Consider the following 22,170-nt stretch of genomic DNA (forward strand, 5'->3'; position numbering starts at 1 on the left):
GACATCGAGGTTTTTAATTTTCTTTCCTATATATATGAGAAAAATGTATAAATTACAAAATCTTTCTTTCTCATGATAGTTTGCTTTTCTTTGTTAATTAAATATATTTTTCATCATTTTTATTAAGCGACACAATTATTTTATATTCTAATCATATTCTTATACAATAATTTTAATTGTTACAATATAATATGAATTAAGAAAACTTATTTATTCTATAAATTATCAAGCTTTTTGTATTTTATTAATAATTTTATATATAACTATCAAATATATATATAAATTTTAAAATCATAAAATTGTTCAATAATATATAATATTTTTATAATATACAAATAATATATGTTCTCTACAATTACATACAAATAAAAAAATTTAAACATAATACAAAAACTATTAATTACACTTCTTATATTATTATTATACCATATATAATCACAAATAAATATATATATTTCTATATAATAATTAGAGATAATATTGTTAAAGTATATATACAATGTACAAGATAAATTAACAATTAACAGTTGCAAAAATAACTGATATTAACATATATATTACATCAAAATATTATATCTTTATTATTCATATAAATGGTATTACAATATGTACACGTATAGACTCGTGTAAATTACATTCCTTTAAAGCTAGGTACATAGATGTTTTGTGCAGTAAAATTCGAAACATTCTCCCCTGATTTCATTAAAAGTCCAATCTTTATACATTGGCAACTAAGCCAGATTGTAAAGTCCTGCACCAGCACAGTCGCAAATTGCGGTACAATATTGTAAAAGTCAAAATGTGGTCAGAAGAGCGAAACGAATCGAAAATATATATTGTTGGTCGATTATTTAATCACTATGTTCCTCATATCTCTTCAAAGGCACATTTGAAATATAATCAGTACATTCCTTTGCAAACTACAGACAAACCTATTAACATTACGTGCTTGTTCCTATCACTTTACAAATAGATCAGAAATTTAATAAAATTACAGAATTTTTATACACATGCGTAGAAAGATAAAAAGAGACAAAACATAGAAAGTTATATGTATATATGAGAAAAAGATAGAGAATAAAAGAAAATAGAAGGAAAAAAGAAATCAATAGAAAAATATAAAAAACTCCTTTAGCCAAAATCACAGACAAGTCTCTTACTTTCTCAAACAGAGCACAAAGTCGCATCCTCGTAATCTTAAAGCTAAATTTATATATATGTATAATAAGATATTATATAATTGATATATATAAATATTATAAATACACATTCACATATGTAGGTAGTCTTATCACTCTATTACATGCATACACGGATACACACGTATTTTAATACAAAGAGGTATTCGCATCTATCATGCATTCGTATATATGCTTGAGAATTTATACAAATTTAAATTTACACGTGTAAGCACGCATCTATTCGCGTGTATGCATGTATTATAACATGTATAAACAGTGGTCGCTTATATGTATATATGTATATCCATTATTTTGATTATACCCTTTTGATGTTCAAGTCGTGTCGTAAAGGATATTCCACTTTGTAATTGTATATAATACTGCACCTATACCTATGTACACATCATACGCCCGTAGAATATATAATAAAATATAAGATAAAATATATATTTTTCGTGCCTGTACATGCATCATCGGAAATGATAACGACGATAAGTTTTCATCAAATGTTATACTTTGCGTCAAAGCAACAGAATTATTAACTTATATAATTAATCATGTCAATTTGCATATGCGATTTTGCATGAAAGAAAAATGATAAATTAAGATAATAAATTATCAATTTTATAAAAAATAGATATAGATCTTTGTATGTTTATGTTTCATTTGTTTAACTCAATTCATCTTCGCAAGACAGATTTGTGTCATTTAATCAGGTTTATCGTCAATATTATTATGAATCATAAAATTTCTATGAAGATTAAAAAAATCTCATGTAGAAAAAAAGCACAAATAAGGATATTATTTTGAATTTAGTTATCATAAAATATTTACACTTTGCGTTAAAAAATAATTAATTATCATGTATTAGATAATTCAAGTATTTTATATACAACTATGTCTCACATAAATAAAATCTGCTTTTTCTAAACCATAATTGGAAATAATAATGTAATTTTTAACGGAATTAATTATATAAAAAAATATCTTTCATTTTTCTATCTTTTCGATACAATTATTACTCCAAATAAAAAAACATTTTCCGCATATACCGAATAATGGAATTATCTATAGTCAGTAGCAGTCGTAATATATATATATAATATCTGTAATAGTAAAGATTAACAATAAAGATATTAACAATAATCATTGTTGTCGATACCGTAATAGTATCACTTGGAAAAGTATGTGTTTTCCAGTAATAGGAAATTACATGGAGAAAACTTAATAAAGTTTTGGTTTTCATAGTGCAATCTTACATATCATTAATGGGTAACACAATTAAACGTTATTTTTGGTAAGTTTCGTTCTGTTGGCGGCAACTGTTGCAAGACACGCTAAAGCTTCAAGATCTGGAGATGCGCACCAAGCTATTAAGATGCAAATTATATGTTTAATAAATTTTTAAACGACACAGATATTATATGAATTACAACTAAAATTAAATCGTAATAATTCTTTTCTGCCAAGATTTTAAAGATATTATTTAAAAAATATTATATATATATTAAATTCTTCAAATTTATAAAGTAAAATTTTAAAAAAATTAACATCATATATAAATAATAAAGATTTTAATATATCATTTTCAATTATAAAACATGTTGATAGAAATTGTATAACTTACATTTATTTGATTCTTGATCCTCAGAGTGTTTGGTGGAATTTATTCCCGCAGCGTTTCGCGTAATGGTTTGCTTTCGAGCTTTTCGTTTCTGACTTCCAACGAGATGGGCTTTTTCTGAATCTTCACAACTCTCATTTTTCGTACTCATTCTTTGAGTTTGACCGTTCATTTGATCACTAGAAGATGGATTATTTTGATGTCTTTTATTTGCTGAAGAATTAAACTTTTGCAGAATTTTCTTTTTTTTCGTACGTTGCTGTTTTTTCTTTTCTTGAAATTCCTCTAAACTCAAAGACGGTAGTGCCTCAATCTTCTTTTCCAAATTGAAATCCCTGTAAATATATGTTTATTATATGGTATGTATATATATTTCTCTTTCTTTTATGTAGCATATATATATATATATATATATATACATATATATATATATATATATAATAAATAATCTTTCTACATCATATCTTTTTTATAATGAAATTATTTAGATAGGAATAATTCTCAAAAAAAATAATTCACAAAAAAACATACTCAGCACGAAATCTTTTACGTGCCGTCCAAGGTCCGTAGTCCAATTGATCTTCGGCTCCTTCAGTTTCTGTATCTTCAGGTTTCGAAGCTTCCATTTTTCCTTCAGCACTAAATATATTTTCTAATTATTTTTATTTGTAAAAACAATATGTCTTCGAAAAATTTGAGAAGTAAAAATATAACACCTTTCCACAAGATGTTCTAGTTCTCCTCGAGAGCTGTTTCCTCCCTCACTGCTTAAGGAATCTGTCTTTTCACTGACATTTGAAGAAATGGAATTTCTTCTTTCATTTGGACGTTCATCAGGTCTAAATCAATAAAGGATATATTTCTTTACAAAGTTATAATAATCAATGAAATTAGATGACCAGCATGTTAAGATTTTAAAATCTTTAAGTTAAGATTTTAAAATAATTTAAAATTTTTAAATATATACAACGTTAAGATTTTAAAATAATTTTGTAATCTAATTATTTACCCATGATTTCCAGCTGTTCGTTTTCGTTTGTTTTGTTGGCCAGATGGACCGATATTTTTCATCTGCTCAGCAAGGAATTTCTGATAACGTAAACCTTTACATGTTCTTTCGCTACGGAAATTGTTCTCCTCTGATTGTGTCTGTGTTGTTGCAAAGGGATTTATTGCATGTTTCTCATTTTCTATGACCTAAAATACAAAAATTTCAACTGATTACACTAGATACAAAAAATCGTATAATATTGCATCATATATAATTTAAAAAATATTTTGTAAAATTATATTTTCATAAGCAGATCAAATCTTACCATTTCATGTTGTTCGTTGTTATTTGATTCTGCTCTTTTCCTCTTCTTTTCGCCAAAGAGATCTGCCTTGCAGTCTCTTTTTTGATCACCTTGGAAAGGTGATTCTGTATATCTCTTTTTTGGTGGTTTTGGAACAGTGTCATTTTCCATCATACCATTAATTGTTGTCTGTTCTTCAGATGGTTCTATCTTCTGAGGAGTAAAAAGAGAACTCAGTCCACCAATTTGTGATTCATCCGCTAATTTGCCTGGTTGGATTGATTGTCCATCCCTTCTGTCTGACTTTGTACAATCGGAAGACTCATATTCAGATTTGACACTATCTATGAATTGCATGCCATTACTAGACTCTTGCTTCTTGTTGGTAGGCCTAGTATTTAAAGTACGTAATGGAGGTGCTGGTAATTTGTACCATTTGAAATCAGGGTTCGCATTTAGAAATGCATCCTTGTACTGGAAAAATGATTAAGCTGTATATATACATGTTTTTCCTATATAAATCTTTTGACAACGTAAAAGTTAATAAGAGAATAAAGCAACGTTTCATTTTTCATGACAGAAACTTTCTTACTTTTTTTTATTTTACAAAATTATCGATTTACTAATTTTTTTTATATATATAACTGCAATTGCATCTTTACCTCCTGTGCAAGATTTGTGTAGGAACGCTTCTGATCAGGATGAAGGGTCGCCCACCATTCACCCAAGACCCTGGTGACTGCTCTATTTTCTAAATGTGGAAAGCCAGATCTCACTGAGCCACGATGTCGTTTGCAAAAAATCAAAAATGCATTCATGGGACGTCTTGCATGATGAGCTGGTTCCCGGCTTTCACGTGATTCCTATTTATTTACACATTTGATTTTATTTATATATAATAGCCAAATCACAATTGCATTACAAATAATAAATAAAAATATGGCAAAGAAAAAAAATATATGTAACAAAGCTTTTTTTTTCTTTCAAGTTCTATTTTTCTTTCAAGTGGGTGTGGTTCACGGGCATGTATTTAATACATGGGTAAACACTATATATTATGAATATATAAAAATATTTTATGAATATATAAAAATATATAAAGAATATATAAATTCATATAATAAATTTACAATGTATTTCTTGATAGTCTTTAAATAAATATTTATTTTTACACATCTTCTTTCTACAAGTACTTGCATTTATTCTATATTTAGAGTAAAGACTGTGAAACAAAAATTTATGTTATTTAAAGAAAAAATTCTTACTTTTCACAATCTTGATTAATTTTTGTTTTTTTCTAATTAATTCATATTTACGTCATATAAAATATAAATAAATAGTTTGTATTAATCAGCAATTTCTATCATGAATCTTTCAATGTATATCCGCACATATTCAAATCAAAGGCATATTCTAGGCAAGATGTTTAACAAGTTTTCTGGATAAACAACAAAAATGTCTCTATCTCTCTCTCTCTGTTTCTCCTATATTAGGAAATATCCCTGGTGAGTATCATCAAGTTTTGCATCATAGCCATAAAAGTAGCCATGTTGCTGTATTGGTGAAACCTTAAAGTGAAACAGCCTTTCATTATTTGACTCATATACATATATATCGCCTGCTTAAACTTTTACGCTGAATATTGATCCATATCTTGCGAAATTTACTCGATCGATTCGGCTGACAATGAGATGAGAGAGAATGCAAAAAAAAATAAAAAATTAAATCTCTTTCGTACAAGCTCACGATCGCGCACAAAAATAAGGAAAAAAATCTGTTGTACGAAAGAAAAAACCTAGTCCTGGCTGCACAAAATGGATCGCGCATATAATTGCAACATATGTCTCAATATGCGGATAACGAAGCAGCTGTCAACAGAGAGAAACGTCAAAATTATTCGATTCGGAATATAAGAATCCGCGTGACTTCTCGTGCAAAATCGTGCGTCGTCGCGCGATGACAAGATGTTTTGTGACAGAGAATGAATGCGTTCACGATCATGTATATAGCAATTAACGCTCGACGAAAAACGCAAGACGTTCGTTTCATTTCGTGCTGCGTGTGATCGATTAGATGTAGCAAACTCAAACAAACATTCGACGCTTATCGCCGAGATACAAGACGCGATATATAAAAGTATATATAATTATATATGGACGACTGCACAGTCTTCTCAATTATCAAACGGGACTTCCGCGGAATGAAAGATGAGACGTGAGGATATGGCAGACGGAAAGTGAATTACAGCTCGCGTGATTCTCGATCGATGCACGTCTCTCTTTCCTTCTCTCTCTCTCTCTCTTCATATTTCGCATCGACGATTTCCCGATGAGGAGAACTGTCACATATGTTGTTTCTTCCGGGGATTACGTCGAATAAAATCGCTCGCGAACTCCAGAATATTCTGAGAAAGGCACGGTCTCTTTGTGCCAGGTTTCTCACACGAGGAATAAAGAAGCTGAAAAGAGAAAGAAAGAAAGGAAAGAGACGGCAGAGGAAGAGACAGATGTGAACCCGTTCGACGGGAATTCGCAGCATTCGGGAGCTGTCATGTTGCGGTTCCCGATGAACGCTACATATTACATCGTAAAATGCATACAGCGCTGCTTGATTGCACCGTCAGCAAAATTCACTTGCGAGCGAGCGAGCGAGCGAGCGCGGATAAAAAAAATAAAAAAATAAATAAATAAATAAATAAAAAAGAGGATTCTCCTTATCTGGAGGCCAACACTCACATCGTCACCGTGATCGTCGTACATCTTCGTATACTTGTCACACACCGACGTTCGTCGCGCACTGACAGACAGAGACAGATTGACAGCTGCTCGGCTGGCCGATGTAAATACAGACGGCCGACTGCGCGATCTTTGAATGAAGTCGGGCGATTATCCGGGAATGCGAGACGCGCGGGGGACAACTTCAGGGGGTCCCTGCCTCGCGATATCCCGGGGATCGTGCGCCGTTCACGAATCGTCGTCGTCCCTAGTCCCTCGTCTCTCTCTCTCTCTCTCTCTCTCTCTCTCTCTCTCTCTATCTATCTCTCTCTCTCTCTCTCTCTCTCTCTCTCTCTCTTCGTCGTCACTCGTCGATATCGCGCACGACGTATTAAATTATATGTACAGGATGATGAAGTATATTAGTCGAATCCTCTATCTCCTCAAGAGGCCGGATCAACCGTGACTTTTTTCACACAAAAACGACGCACGTTTCGTCCCCTGGTGTCGACCTAGCGCGGCCGCGCGATACCTCGTTGATGTTTATCCGCGGCGACGTTTATTCCGCCGGCGTGAGAGAGAAAAGAAAAAAAACTCGCGGCGCTCTCCAACTCACCTTACGTTGTTGCTCGTTGGCAGCCATTTCTGATTTCACTTGACAATTCACTCAGCGGCGCATAATGCGGACAACAACGAGACACAGATAAAGCTGCGTGCACTGCCGTGTTCGTGTTTCACACTTGCACTGACTTGCTCGTTTCGTTCTCCGTCTTCCTCTCTCTCTCTCTCTCTCTCTCTCTCTCTCTCTCTCTCTCTCTCTCTCTCTCTCTCTCTCTCTCTCTCTCTCTCTCTCTCTCTCTCTCTCTCTCTCTCTCTCTCTCTCTCTCTCTCTCTCTCTCTCTCTCTCTCTCTCTCTCTCTCTCTCTCTCTCTCTCTCTCTCTCTCTCTCTTTCTCTCTCTCTCTCTCGCGAGAGAGACTCGCCTCTTCCGTCCTTCTCACGTCTGCGTATGTTCTGTAACCTCCCTCTCCGCCCTACTCTCGTCTTAAACTCACGTTCTCGACACGTTCGCTTTGATACAACGCAGAGGCAGGTTCGCGCAACCCACGTAAGAGAAAATTCTCGTAGAATACATGTATAAACAAGTGTTGACGTTCGCTCTCTTACATTCGCGAGACGCGAAACGTCATTCACGAATCGTAATCGAGCAAGCGCGAATCCTGAATAATAATCTTTATCTTCAATGAAACGTCGCGCGATCGACGACGTCGTGGCTAAACTTGGTTAGGATCGATTTACACGTACGTCTTCGTCATCGTGGAGAATAAAGATACGTACAATTTTGAGCGGTTGATCGGTGATTTCCGAAACGCGGCGTCTCCGAGGCGAGCGGAAGCATCTTTGAATTGTCGCGCGCCGCAGGTGCATTACGCGTTCCGCGCATGCGCAGCCAAAGTTCCTAGATCGCGCGTGCGCGCGACGCACGTCACAACAGCTGATCGGCGTCGACGCAACAGCTGGTCTCGCGGATGATCGTCAAATTTAGAGCCACGGTGCGTTTTAGTTTCTCCCTCCCTCAGTAAATTTAGTCGGAGGGGGGGGGGAGACAGTGAGTAGCGGTTGAATCATTCTTTTCGGACGACGTTTTAAAAGAAAAAACTAGGATGCACATGCAAATAGAATGAGATATGTAATATTGTAGGTATTGACCCCTTCTAATACATTAATTTTTATAATTTTTGACATTTTATGATATATGTCTAGTGTTCTTGATAAACATAGCATTGGGAAATTTCGAGCTTTGTTTGAGAGATATTTAATAGATAAAAGTTTAAACTATTATTGTTAACTTATTTAAATTCTCTCAGATAACCTCCTTTGATGAAGGAATTGTGTGTACATACATACACAAATATATTGTATATTATATATATGTACACAATTCTTTGTTAATTTTGTTTATATATTATATAATATATATATATATATAAAATATATAAGTCAGAGCACGTGTCTCTTTATTGTTCAAGATAAAGAGCAAGGCTCGAGATTGACCATGGAGGTCTACCATTGTCGTTAAACTGCAGGCTGTTGAGAGAACGTAATATTTAAAATTAGATAAAGTTATATATATCGTTCTCACAAAGTACGACTGGAACATAATATTTTTTTGTACGTTTAACATGGGTCAATAATGATATTGTTGATAATAAGGGGATAATTTGTCATTCAGAGTATATGTTCTTTTTTATACTTTATACTATACTGTTTCTTTTAATACTTGTGCTATAAGACAGTATATATTTTGTCATATAATATTTCACAATATGAAAATATCAAGCTGGAGTTTCACTTGTACAAATAACTTTCATTAATATGCATATTATATAATTTGGATCCGATAATATCCATATATAAATAAAAATTGATACAATAAAGAAGTTTTCTGATAATTAGACATATATAAATAAAATGTTCATTTGCCATGCATTATTTATATGCAGCCATAAATAAGAATAAGATTCTAACGTTTATGCTTCATGCATTATTTATATATGCTTTACAACTATATGAATAATAATAATAATGCAATGTATATTTTCTTCTTTGAAATGCGTTGTAGTTCTTCTTTCGCTGTCTCTCTTTCTCTTCCTTCCTCCTCCTCTCTCTCTGTCTCTTTCTCTCTGTCCATCTCTTTCTATGTTTATACTCTGTTTGCCACGTATGTGTAGATAGTGAGACACTACTACGATAAACATTTAAGTTTATTTTCAATCTCATGCTTGTACGATTACACTGGTCAGATTCTCGTTCACGATAATACAATGGATATTTCGTATCTGCAATACATATACTGTTATTCATAATATATGCTTAATATTACATGTATAACTTCTCCAGCTAATTGAAAATGAAACACAATTATATATACAAACATAAAAATATATATGTAGTTAAAAAAAGAATATTTTTCAATCAGCAATTTCGATATATTTAATATATTAAAAAAATATTGTAATATTTTGCTTCTTATGTATCTTAAAATTTTTAATATTTAAATGAGATAGTTACCGACTATCGATAAAGCGGTTTCCTTTCTTATCGACCTACTTTCTGAATAATCCGTTATGTGGCGCCGGTTGCGGGAAAACTAGCCGTTACTGTAATTCAACTTGGTTATTTTGCGGGAGTCAGACGGACTGATTGTCGCACATTTTACGTACAAGGTAAGCCAGCCTCGTAAATCGGGATGTTGTTCCGATATCCTGTCTATTCGTCGCGAATTTGCATCCGGATTGAACTAAGGTATGCGGGTAACCCGGGGGAAATAGAGATTTCCGTATCGCGCGTACAAATAAATCGCGAGATCTTTCTCTTCGAAACGCATTGCAAAGTAATCTTTTTCTTTAGAAACTGCGAATCTCTGCCGTTGTTATTCGAGCACATTACTTCTTGGAATGTAAATGTTTCTTGGAAGTAATATGTTTCGCGAAGGCGTAATGCAATGCACAAGTAGATATAATTGATTGGAAATGCTCTTTACAGATTACGGGGCATTGTGGTGTTGAGAATATCGGAATGTGGCGATCGATGTAACGACATCATGGCGGTCAATACAGCGGGGGATCACAGTGTTCAATATCAATATAGCGGAATCAAGGCAGATTTGCACAGGAATCGAAGGATTTCGACGCAGCACGGTGAGTCATACGATCTCAAATTAATAATTGATGCCCAGTTGTATTTGTGTATGGGGTCATTGATATCTCTTCATTTATTATGTATATATGTTGAATTTATTATGTATATGAAGCATATATGCACATTTCTCTTATATATTCTGTGTGATATATGTCCACATTTATTTATGTTTGAAAAAACGGCCAGTATGTATGTACGCATGTACATATAACATAAAAGTACAAATTAAATCTATAAATTTAAAACATTATTGTACCCAAAATATTTTTTCAAGTTTGTTTTTTATCTACGATAGTTTTTCCAATTCTTTTTTAAAGAGAAGAAATCAAATTTTGAAAGAAATTTTGAGACTAAGAACTTTTTATTTATAATTATTTATTATTAAAATTTTGAAAGAAATAAATATTTAAATATTTTAAATATTTAAAATTATAATTATTTATTACTAAAATTGTGAAAGAAATTCTGAGGTTAAGAATTTTTATAATTTATAATTATTTACAAGTATATATTACTCATTATATTTTAAGATTTATTATATTATAATATTATATAAAGTTATACATATTTTTTTGATTTTTTATTACTTATTTTATTATTATGATTATTTATTTTGTCGGGGGGTATTGCGTAAATTATTATAAAATGTACACATTACGCAATATTGCGTCTATTATTCAAAATAGATGTCTTCAGACTTCTTTGACGATTCGAATCAAACTCGCGTCACTTTTCGGATTTCTTCCGGAATATCGTAGTGCGAAGTTTAATTTACGTGTTTGCCTTTTGTATCTTTTGCGCCTTTCCCCTTTTCCCAACCTTAGTACGACGTAAACTCATATAAAAGTCAATCTCCGGCAGTTGTTCCATAGCGATCGTCTCTGCGATCTGCATGTTTTTGATCTCGTTAGATGATTATTTAGCCTTTCAAATTTTTACAACCAAGATCTACTTTATTGAGTTTTCTTCAATCTGCTCAAAAGTTTATAATATAATCTTTGCTCTCTTTATCTTTATTTTTCCTTTATACGAGAGCGGTACTACTTAATTAGAGGACTATTTGTAATGATTTAACATTTTATTTAAGGAATTTAATTGACATTTTTAATTATGTGTATTATTATTTTTCTTTTATTTTCTTACGCAGAATTTTTGCATTTTGACGCTCTTATTTTGTTTTATGACTCCTGTATTATATTTTATTATGTTTTACTTAACTTATATAATTTACCCGAACTTGCTTACGGAACAGATGAGTTAGCTCAGTTTAATTTTGTAAATCTAAGAAAATACCTAGGACCACCCTAAATCTTTTCCCCTGTCAATTAGATTTGTCTTCATCGGGAATGAAAAGACGAACGGAAAAAGGCGATCGGGAAAAGGTGCCGAAAGGGGCTTAAAAACGAAAGCGCACACGGCTTTGACGAGGCACGCACAATAACGCTGTAATTAACTTATTTACGCAACATTGATTAGCTTAAGACACGCGACGTCCTTCCCCTTTTGATTTACGAGCACGTCTGTTTCGAAACCGACTAGTCTCTTTTGGGATTTATCCCGCTACCATGATAATCAAGTTCACCCTCGATAATCAAATTTCGTATTGTTACACATAGGATTGCATTACACACTATATTCTAGATAGCAAATAAATAATGAATTTTTATTCTTTATTTACGCGCGAATGAGTTTTGCTTTAAGAAACTTTTAACTTGTGAGAGTCGACCACAAATATATATTTGAAGTTACGAAAAGAGGATGATTTTTCATCAAATTATCGTCGAGAAAGTTCTTAAAGTTGTTTTTGAAGAATTCATATATGAAAGAAAGCGTACGGGGAGGAAAACTGTTGTAGGGGATACCTTGTGCGAACGAGGGAAATTTCGATATAAAGGGGACGTGAAATGATAAATTATAATCACGACTTTGTCAGATTTCTCGGGAGAAAAGTTTATCGTAAAAAGTAATTTCGCCGTGCTACGTGAACATTTTCCTCTTCATTACGAAAGTAATACAGGATCAGAGGAAAGAATATGGAAAAAACTTACTTTTAACAATCTAAAGTGTCTTTACTTTCGAGTTCATGTATGCTATTTCTCCTATCTGAATTGAAATTTCTAGTTAATATCTTTCTCGTGTGTACATAAAAAGTACATATGTACATATTTCTATTTTTATCATATATATTTATATTGAAGTTAAATGTTTTATGCTAAATATATTATACTTTATACGCTCGAGGATTGTATAATATTGCGGGATAATCCATTGGGATATTGCGGAATAATCTAATGCAATGCAGTAGAGTTTAAAATTAAAATTGTTCATCATGTCTTTGACAATCGCGGATTTAATTAAAAGCACTTGATCGTTTATTCGCTATATACGATATTAAATTCAATTGTTATTCGATTAAAATTATTTGATGATATCAAATGTCACTTTTAATTAAATTATAATTTATACAATTAATAATTCACCAATTGTGTGTAAATAATTATTGTTGTGTAGAAGAATATTAACACACTCTCTTGCTTTCTCGCTTTTCTTTAAATATAAAAATTATTTTTTTTACTCAAATTATTTGTTTTCACGCAACAAAATTATAAAACATAATTTTCTATTAAAAAATTTATACAATTTTATATATATTCACATGTAAAATATACATCCAATATTTTTAAAGAATGTATATATCTAATATTTCTATCGAATGAGAAAGTTTTTGAGAGAAAGAGAGAGAGAAGAATTTTCTTTCAAAAAGCAATCTTTTTTTCTCAATACGCTTTTTCATCAGTTCAATATTAAATCATTTTTAAAGACATCTATATAAATTAAAACTTCTTGTCTCCGCGTCGTTATACTTTCCTCAAAGGAGAATAGTTTACGCGGTTTCGCGGGACGTGAATATGAGAATACGCAAATTTGATGTATATTCTCTGGCAGAGAGCGTATTCTCAATTTAACAGAGGCTTAACATTAACGAACTTTAACGGGTCGTCTTCGTAAACTAACAAACAAAGTCATTCTGGATCACTAAACGCGGCTTCGTTCTCAGCTCGAGTGCGCCGGAACTTTCTAAGATGCGACGATGCACGTCGAGAATTCATCTGTCTCGCGTATAATACCCCTTTCTGACACATTCCTTGAACGTGTCTTAAAGAGGAGGCGACGCCACTTCAGAAATCTAATCGTTATTGCTCGTAACTTCGCGTCGAGTTTGAACGCGCTTGAATATGGACGGGGAAAGTCGCTTTCGTTCTGAATTACCACGTATGTACTTCGAATTATTACTTTATGAAGTAATAAGAGACCTGTCGGCTCGAACAAATGTTTTGCGCTCACGATAGATAAGATTATGCTAAACGAAGCATGTGGATTTTAAGTCAATTACCCTATATGCATTCATATATTTGTTTCCTCTAGTACGAATAATTATTCGTAATTGTATCTGTGCGAATTGCCTTTATGATCCTTATTTGATAAGATCCTTATTTGATATGAAGAGATTGCATTTAGTTAAATATATAAAATCTGCTGCATTTACCGTCAAAAACGTTTATTTAGTAAATCAGAAATATATCATGGTTATAAAAAATAAATCATAATTATAAAAAATGAATTGATAAAACGTTGCAAATAATAATTGACTTAGTGAAAAAATTTGTCAGTAAGAATATGTCGTGTTTGAAATAATATTTGATCTCTTATTAAACTGTGCGAATTATAGAGATATCTGTCTAACATAGAGATATATCTGTCTAAAATGTAAAATTATATATGAATCATCTGTTTTTCCGCTACGGTGCAAAGAAATTTTTTGGTACGATCATGAAAATAAATTTATTAAAAATTTTCTTTGATGGGGTACCATCTTGTGAGTGAATCGACGCTATTTTGAACGAATATTCTGTTTGCATTTTTGCTATGGAGTAAACATCTTCTGAATTTTAACAGCGTAAATGGACATTCGCTGTTCGTTTTCTGCTTCTTCATACATACATACATATTTTATGAAAGCTTTAAAGGGCAAGGGGAAAATTATTAGAGCCGCGCTACCTTTTAAAGGTTAAATAATAAATTCACGAAAATATCGTATTCTTTATACACATTTCTTTTCGCAGAAAATTATTTGGTTGTATTCACAAACATTTGCTCTCTTAATTCGATATCTTTCATTGCACAAAGTTATTATCTCTCATATAATTAACGATAATAACATTTTTATTTTCACGTCGTGCAGAGTCGCAAAAATTTTATGGTTTTAAATCTTCAGATTTTCATGTCTATTAAATCGTCCTCTCTATTAAATCAGACAAATGAGTTGTGCAAAAGCACTATTGCAATTGAAAATATATATATTCTTTCTTCTCTTTTTCTCCCTGAAGCGTATAAATGAAATATAAAAAATCTGCATATGTACAATAAATGCGAAGTGGGTGGATCGCTTATTGTGCAATATTTTAATAACGATAACATACTCGAAAGAATAATATTAGTTACTTTACATACGATTTTTTCTCTTTCTTTCTTTTTTTTAATTACACATAATATTAATTAAATATAAACATAATATATACATATATTAAATAAATATATTATTTTATTCACATATTTAAAACAACACTTACATAATTTAAATTACGCTATATATAAATATATAACGATTAATAGGGATATAACAATAATTGTATATTATTTTATCTTTGAATGTTTTCATGCCATGCATCGATAAAGTTCCACCTTTCAGAAATCGAATTTAGTTTGCGCGAATGAGAACGAAACTGATTTCGCGAATCGTTGCCCACGAAGGGTTCAAAAAAGCATGCCCCTAGCACTATCCCCTTGACCGGTTTGCGCACCGGTTACAAACGAGTGCGCACAGTCGGAAAGCTATCCGATTGATTCGAGGTGTAATGTGAACTCTGTTTCGTCTTTGCTTTTACACAGAGTTGCTTTTTACGGTGACTTGATTCATTCGATGTATGGCTCAGCGAGTATTGCGATTACTTCTGCGATCAAGCTATACGATCGTTATTTTTATAGGCTATTAAGTATAATATCCTCAATTCGTAGAAATCGAAATGGGAGCATCTCGTTATAAACGTGACATTTTTCAAACATAGCACTTAAAAAATAATATACATATATACATATATATAGGTATATATAATAGAAAAAAATATATATATTATGTATATAAAATATATGCAATTTTATTATTAATTTATAAATTTAACTGTTAAAGTTATATTCATACAACTTTTTTTTTTTATAAAAATCCAATTAAGAAGCGCGAGAGCTTTAACTGCAGTTTATTCAATATTGTTTAACGATGTTCTTTCTCTGTATTTTCTAATTACTTTTGATCACTTCTGACAGATCGTTTTTATATTATTGCATTTAAAAGTAAATGAATGAACGTTTCATACGTTCTCTGACATGCGATATTTTCTTTCTTTCGCTTTCATCTCACATATGTAATAACTATGTGTTATTTCGAGATATTAATATTATTTTATAAAATACCAACAACGTTGTAATATACACAACTTAATGTTATTTATATAGTTATACAATTTTTTTAACCACGAACATTTTCTCAAGAACAAAGATTTATCTCTAAATATTAAATATGTTAAACAATTGCTGTTTTACCGTCCTTATTTTACACAAGATAAAATCCTGTTACTGAAAATAAAAAAATTAATTATGAAACTGATCAGCCACCGCGTAAGGGAATCGAATGTTATATTCATAAGAATAAATATACGAAAGAGGAATGCGCAGAAAGCGCATTTATTATTAAAAACCCGTCGAGTTTCTGTGAAACTTCTATCTCACAGAGAAATATTTCGCTATTATAATTCTACTAGATCTCCTTTTCGTGCTAGATCTCTCAGTCGCTTCTTTGGTGTAACTCAAGGTGTAACTTATACAACCATTTGCGATCACCATTGGCGATTCTGCAGATGACGTTACGTAAAAGAGGATGCTATTAGAAAATAGCAGCGTAGCAAACTAATTTACTCGATTTACGTAATCTCGATCAACGTCATTAGAAGACGACTAGCTTTTCGATCGCGGTAAAAGATATTTAGAGTGTCTTTTGAAAATATATATGAGGACAGCAAGATAGTGTTTTTCATTTGAATTGAAAGATAATTTTGTCGGAAAATTAAAGATAATGTTTTATTATTAATTGCGGTTATTTAATATTAAAAATTAAAAAATTTTAGCAAAGTGGAGGGAAAGAGAAAATTATTAGTGTCGAAGTTTATAATAGGAATCAGTAGAAGCAGGCGATAATCTTATTACAATTATTAGCATATTTAAATAACATTCAAGATTATGGAAAAGTTATTTTATGTAATAAAGTGAAAATAGCCCACGACGATCAATATCAAGAAGGTCTCAAATAATGTTAAAATGAAGCTATTATTAAGTACATCAGCGAGAAAAGTTGACTCTATTAACATAACTTCAAAAAAATATAAGGAAGTGATATAAATTTCCTTAGTAAATCTATAAACAATCTTGAAAATTTATATTATCTGTACATACATATTTATGTCTTCGGACGAAATATTAACCATTATAAAGAATATTACGAAAAGGCAAATATAATTCTCGATGATTATTTTGGCAATCTTAAGAAAAATTGCGGAATTTATTTAAATATTTAAATATAATAATTTCGCTGATTTCGTAATTTTTTCAAATTTCGTTTCGAACCGTATATTATTGTCAATCTTAATTTATTTAATTCACGACATTTGTTTATTACGTCCAAATAATAAATCCTTTTATTACATCCTATTTTACATGAATAACATTGATCTCAGGCCAAGACATAAAGTAAAAGTGCGTGTAATTTCGTGACAGAAGTAATTTATTTCAATTTCTATTCAATTCATAATTCTAATTTCGTGAAATTTTGTGTCGAAGACACTCGACTTGTGGCATCTCTCACAAATTCTAAATAACTCTGGATATTTGTTACTCTTTTTCTCTTTCTCTTTCTTTCTCGCTCTGTATACAAGTGCACTGCAAATATCTCTGAACCGCTGTAATTAGTAAACTTGACACGATTCTTAATTGCAATTTGCGTCGTAGCTCATAGCGGATAATTTTCTGCGAAATTTTTAGCTAAAAGTAACTTCTTTTTTTTGGAAAATATTATTATTATTTAATTAATTATTTGAAAACATTTGTATATAAAATAATATTTTTGTTTTATAAAAAATTAGTTTTCTAAACAAACAGTTTATTATTTATAAAAATAATTCGCACTTTTAGCTTTCCTACATATCTTTTTAAATATTCTTTTTTTCTTTCTTTTGCCACATGATAAAATAGAATTGCGACGATGTAGGTATATTTTTTCCGTATGTACATATGCATTTTACATTTTTCTGTCAATTTACCTAGAAGCGACTGACTTTACACTAAGAAAACTTCTATCGCGTAATTGCGAATACCGACGAATGCTGACCACTACGCTCTCGTTGTTTCACCTTTTTAATCTTTCGCTTTATGTTCCTCACGGTCCTCTAGTTGAAAGTCACGTTCGCTCGTTGTCGCTCTTTTCACTTGCGACCATCGCCTTTGTGCGCCGCTCTCATTGTTTCCGCACTCGTTTAATTTGCTGTCCAGTAAGGTTGCAATTATCGTTTACGACAAAGGCAGACTTTAATTTATGACCGAAAGTGGTGTGACTTTTTTTCTCGCGCAAAAACATTTTGAAGTGCCAGGAAAAAAAGAATCAGTAATCAATATTTATGTTAGAGTTCAGTTATCAAGATAAAAAATGTACTATAAACGATAATTCACTCTCAGAACGAGCAAATCTGCTATGTTTGAAAACGCTATTAGGTGTAGAATATATCGAGATACATTAACAAGTATTAGCAAATTATAATTATAGTACATTTAATTAGCTTAAATATTTACTTAAATTAGCAATTACCATAATTATTTACTTAAATTAGCAATTACATAAAATATATCTGTGTTTTAGTTTTTTAAATTCTTTGATTTCGAGAAAAAAATATATGGACAATCTATACACAATTTATTTAAAATTAACTTATTTAAAATTACTAAAAGCATTATGAATCATATAAATTGCTTGTTTCAGTAATGATACTACAACAATAACAGTGTAACAATGTTATAATATACTTTGCTAGTTTTACGAATGGATGGTAATTTAATTGATTTTTCAAATATTCTTCTTATGAAATCCATTGATATTAATTTATTTTTATAATACAATTGCAACGCAGTCAGTTTAATTAAAAATAAAATTAAAGTTGAATATTAAAAAATGAGAGATTAACATTTTTTTTATTTAGCTACCATAAATGAATTTGAACATCAAAGAAAGTAACATAAATGAATAATCTATATACCGCTAAATATTGATCCGGTTTTTTTTTTTTAAATACTTCATTATTTCTCTCTCTCTCTCCCTCTCTCTCTCTCTCTCTCTCTCTTTCCCAACAGTGTTCAACTTCAATAACCAATCTTCCCATCCTCGATTTACTCGATGCCGACATAACAGGATGATATACTTGCAAATAATGAACACAAGACGGAGAGAGAATAGAGAGAACAGAAAGATGATTATTAAACCTGAAAATTAAAATTTGTATAACTCTAAAATCAGCATTTTGCTCGACGATATTTTTTTGCCGCATTTACATAGAATAAATTTATGTCGCATTAAATAAATGCACGAGAAAATTTATCTACTGATATCTGAATCACATTCCATGATTCCTTTGTTCTCTTTTCTCTTTGGTGATTTTTCGACAAATTCGTGGATTTATCAAATCATGTTATTAAATTTCAAACGCGAGTTTTTACTCATACATATACACGTGCAATTTCACATCGAAATTTAAAAGAAATTTATTTATTCTATGCTTTTATAATAACACTAACACGCTAGATAATTTTAATTTAATTTGATAAGATAGTTAAATTATACATACATACATATGAGTATCGATCAATAAACTTAAACTACAATTATATGAAATGCCATGATTTTAATTTAATAAATGAAAATGTGGATATTGATTTATATATATCGCGACAAATAGTATTATCATATTGCGTTATTTAATAATTAAACACATATCCGATGTGTTTAATTTGTGTTTGTGCTTTTATTTAATGTAATTGTAAACAATATTCCCAACTGTTGAAATTGATATAGTATTATATATCTAATTTCGATACACTTTGTTGAATGTTTGAAAATATCACGATTTCTGCATTTTGACCCAAATTATTGTCAGAAATATCGGTTGCAAAGGTCAGCGTAAATTTCCTCTACCTGAATCATAGCATTTAAACTGATGAGATAGCTCAGAAACGTTGTACTGGCAGTTGAATATTTCAAAAACTACGTTTTAATATTGTATTAGTGCATGAGCTGCGTTAGCAAAGTACGATTGCTACAAATTATATACCATCAAAAATACAGATACCCTTTTCATAAAAATTTTATTATTTAAAAAATTATATTCATAATTAATTCATTTCAAATTGTAAATTTTTAAGACTATTTAATAACAATCGCGCTTAAATTAATACATGTCTTTATATCTGTGAGTAAAAACAAAATAATGACATTTTTGATCAAATAAAAATGGAACGAATAAAAATATAAGAGAAGTGCAAAATTTATGTTAATATGTAATTAATTTTTATAATACATTAATTATATATACATATATATCATAAATTTGCTTTACAGCTCTAAAATTGTCAAAATGTTTCCTTTTATCAGCTTTTTAGTTAAATGGTTTTCACGTATTTTTAGTAGAAAAAATCTTAATAAAACTTATTTTAATTCTATTGCTATAGACTTAAAAATTTATAAACCTAATATTCTGATTAATATAAACTTTCATAGGAGATATTACGATCAATATGAATTTTTTGCGTGTTTATATGAGAGAAATGTACAGACGCGAGAAAATACACAGCGCGAAAAAATAATAGCAATTATTCATTTTTATCAATTTCGGGGCGCGTTCATTTTAACAAACCACTTTTTTTTATTCATTTTTCTTGGCAATTATATTTTCTAAAATAATTTGTCCACGAGTGCAAGATTATTCGAAACTTTCGATATATTGACAGAATTTTGACGAATGTGTAAATTATATTTTTTTTAATTTTACATTAATATCAATATAATTTTATATAACTTTCTACACAGTAAAATTAGTAATGTCGAGATATATTAAGGCATTTTAAATAATTCTGCATCAATAATATGTAATTATATCAGATTATAATATATTCAATGGTACTATGATATATTATTAGAATGACGTAAATAAAGCAGCTGCTATTTTCACATGTATATAAATGACTTTTTTGACGTATACAGATTACGTGTTAAAGATGAAAAAATATAATCCATATAATATTTATATAAATAATTCTTCAAAATTAAAAACTTTTCAGAGATTGCCGATAATTTTGTCAGCTTAAAATAATTGTTCTACATATTAGTTATTTTCTTTTTATTATACTACAATATATAAATTTGTTTGACGTTTGATGAATATTCCAGTTTATCTGTCAACATCCATATAATAACGTAAACAATGCGAGGCCAAAAACAATCGATCGATTCGCGACTCACTAAACTCGAAGTGATATTTCGTATAAACTCTGTAAGGAAGAGCTACCGCAGTCATTTACGGCACGTTTCGTAATTTATGAACTTCTCGATTGCCAAGCGAAGCAGAAGACCACAGCACATCGGCTATCTATCACTCGGGCACCCATATTTTTTTTATGTATACTTCCGTGCGTATTTCCGTCGCGATATTTATGGAGCGAATCTTTATTTCAACTCCCGGCAGCGATTCATGATTCGTGAAATAAATAAAGCCGAGATTAAATCTGCAGGAGTCCTCTAAAACGATTGCGGACGCGAAAGTTTCGAGGAGGAGCCGCGTTGTCGTCATATATTTTGCAAAAATGTCGTCAACAATTTCTTCTACTAGCGAGAATATATATCTATTCAAAGACCTCGTAATGTAAACGATAACTTAATATTTCAGTTAGTACGAAAGGAAAGATATGACTCGGAAATGATGAATATTGAAAGTTTTGGATAGAGTTTTGCTTCAGTTATGAGTATCAAATGCGATGCGATTTTTTTATATTTATGTATGTAAAAGAGCAAAAGTCATTCAACAAGTATCTCAATAAATATCTATCATGATATCGTTTTTTGCAATATGAGTGATATGAATATTATATAATTTTTTTATTATGTTCTTTTAAATATAAATTAACTATAAATATAACTACAGAATAATTTCTAAGTTTATTGAAAAGGAGAGAGAAAGAGACACAGAATTTAACTTCTAGTTAAAACAAGTAAAACAATAATAAGTAAAATAATGAAAAGATATTAATTGTATGAAAGTCATTTAAAAATTTTATAAAAGACTATACTTTTTGATTGTTTTTCCAAATATTTTTTATAATACATATTGTAATTAGTTGTATTATCTAAAAGTTTAAATTAAAGAAGTCCGTAAGATGAAGAGATGAGAATATGACATAACTTTATTATGTAGTTAATTAATATTTGTTCAGAACAAAGTGTGGACAAAA

The 22,170-nt window shown here is 30.6% G+C and overlaps 1 protein-coding gene across 3 annotated transcripts; it reads right to left on the reverse strand.

Moving 5' to 3' along the window:
* Positions 1-557: 557 nt before the first annotated feature.
* On the reverse strand, positions 558-7,605 carry Bbx (bobby sox). 3 transcript variants are annotated; one of them, XM_083048409.1, is made up of 8 exons: positions 7,431-7,605; positions 4,763-4,963; positions 4,122-4,574; positions 3,815-4,002; positions 3,522-3,644; positions 3,337-3,444; positions 2,809-3,140; positions 558-2,551 (listed from the first exon to the last, which is right to left on the reverse strand). In XM_083048409.1, the coding sequence occupies exons 1-8, from the start codon at positions 7,455-7,457 to the stop codon at positions 2,463-2,465; spliced, it is 1,521 nt and encodes a 506-aa protein (XP_082904535.1). In that variant the 5' UTR covers positions 7,458-7,605; the 3' UTR covers positions 558-2,462. The 3 variants fall into 3 exon arrangements, with proteins under 3 accessions (XP_082904535.1, XP_082904536.1, XP_082904537.1); XM_083048410.1 differs by lacking the exon at positions 7,431-7,605 and adding an exon at positions 6,836-7,424; XM_083048411.1 differs by lacking the exon at positions 7,431-7,605 and adding an exon at positions 6,346-6,809.
* Positions 7,606-22,170: the final 14,565 nt, after the last annotated feature.

This window comes from Prenolepis imparis, unplaced genomic scaffold (genome assembly GCF_030444845.1).
Source record: "Prenolepis imparis isolate NDT839.2.m4 unplaced genomic scaffold, iyPreImpa1.0 SCAF_10, whole genome shotgun sequence".
Lineage (NCBI taxonomy): Eukaryota > Metazoa > Arthropoda > Insecta > Hymenoptera > Formicidae > Prenolepis > Prenolepis imparis.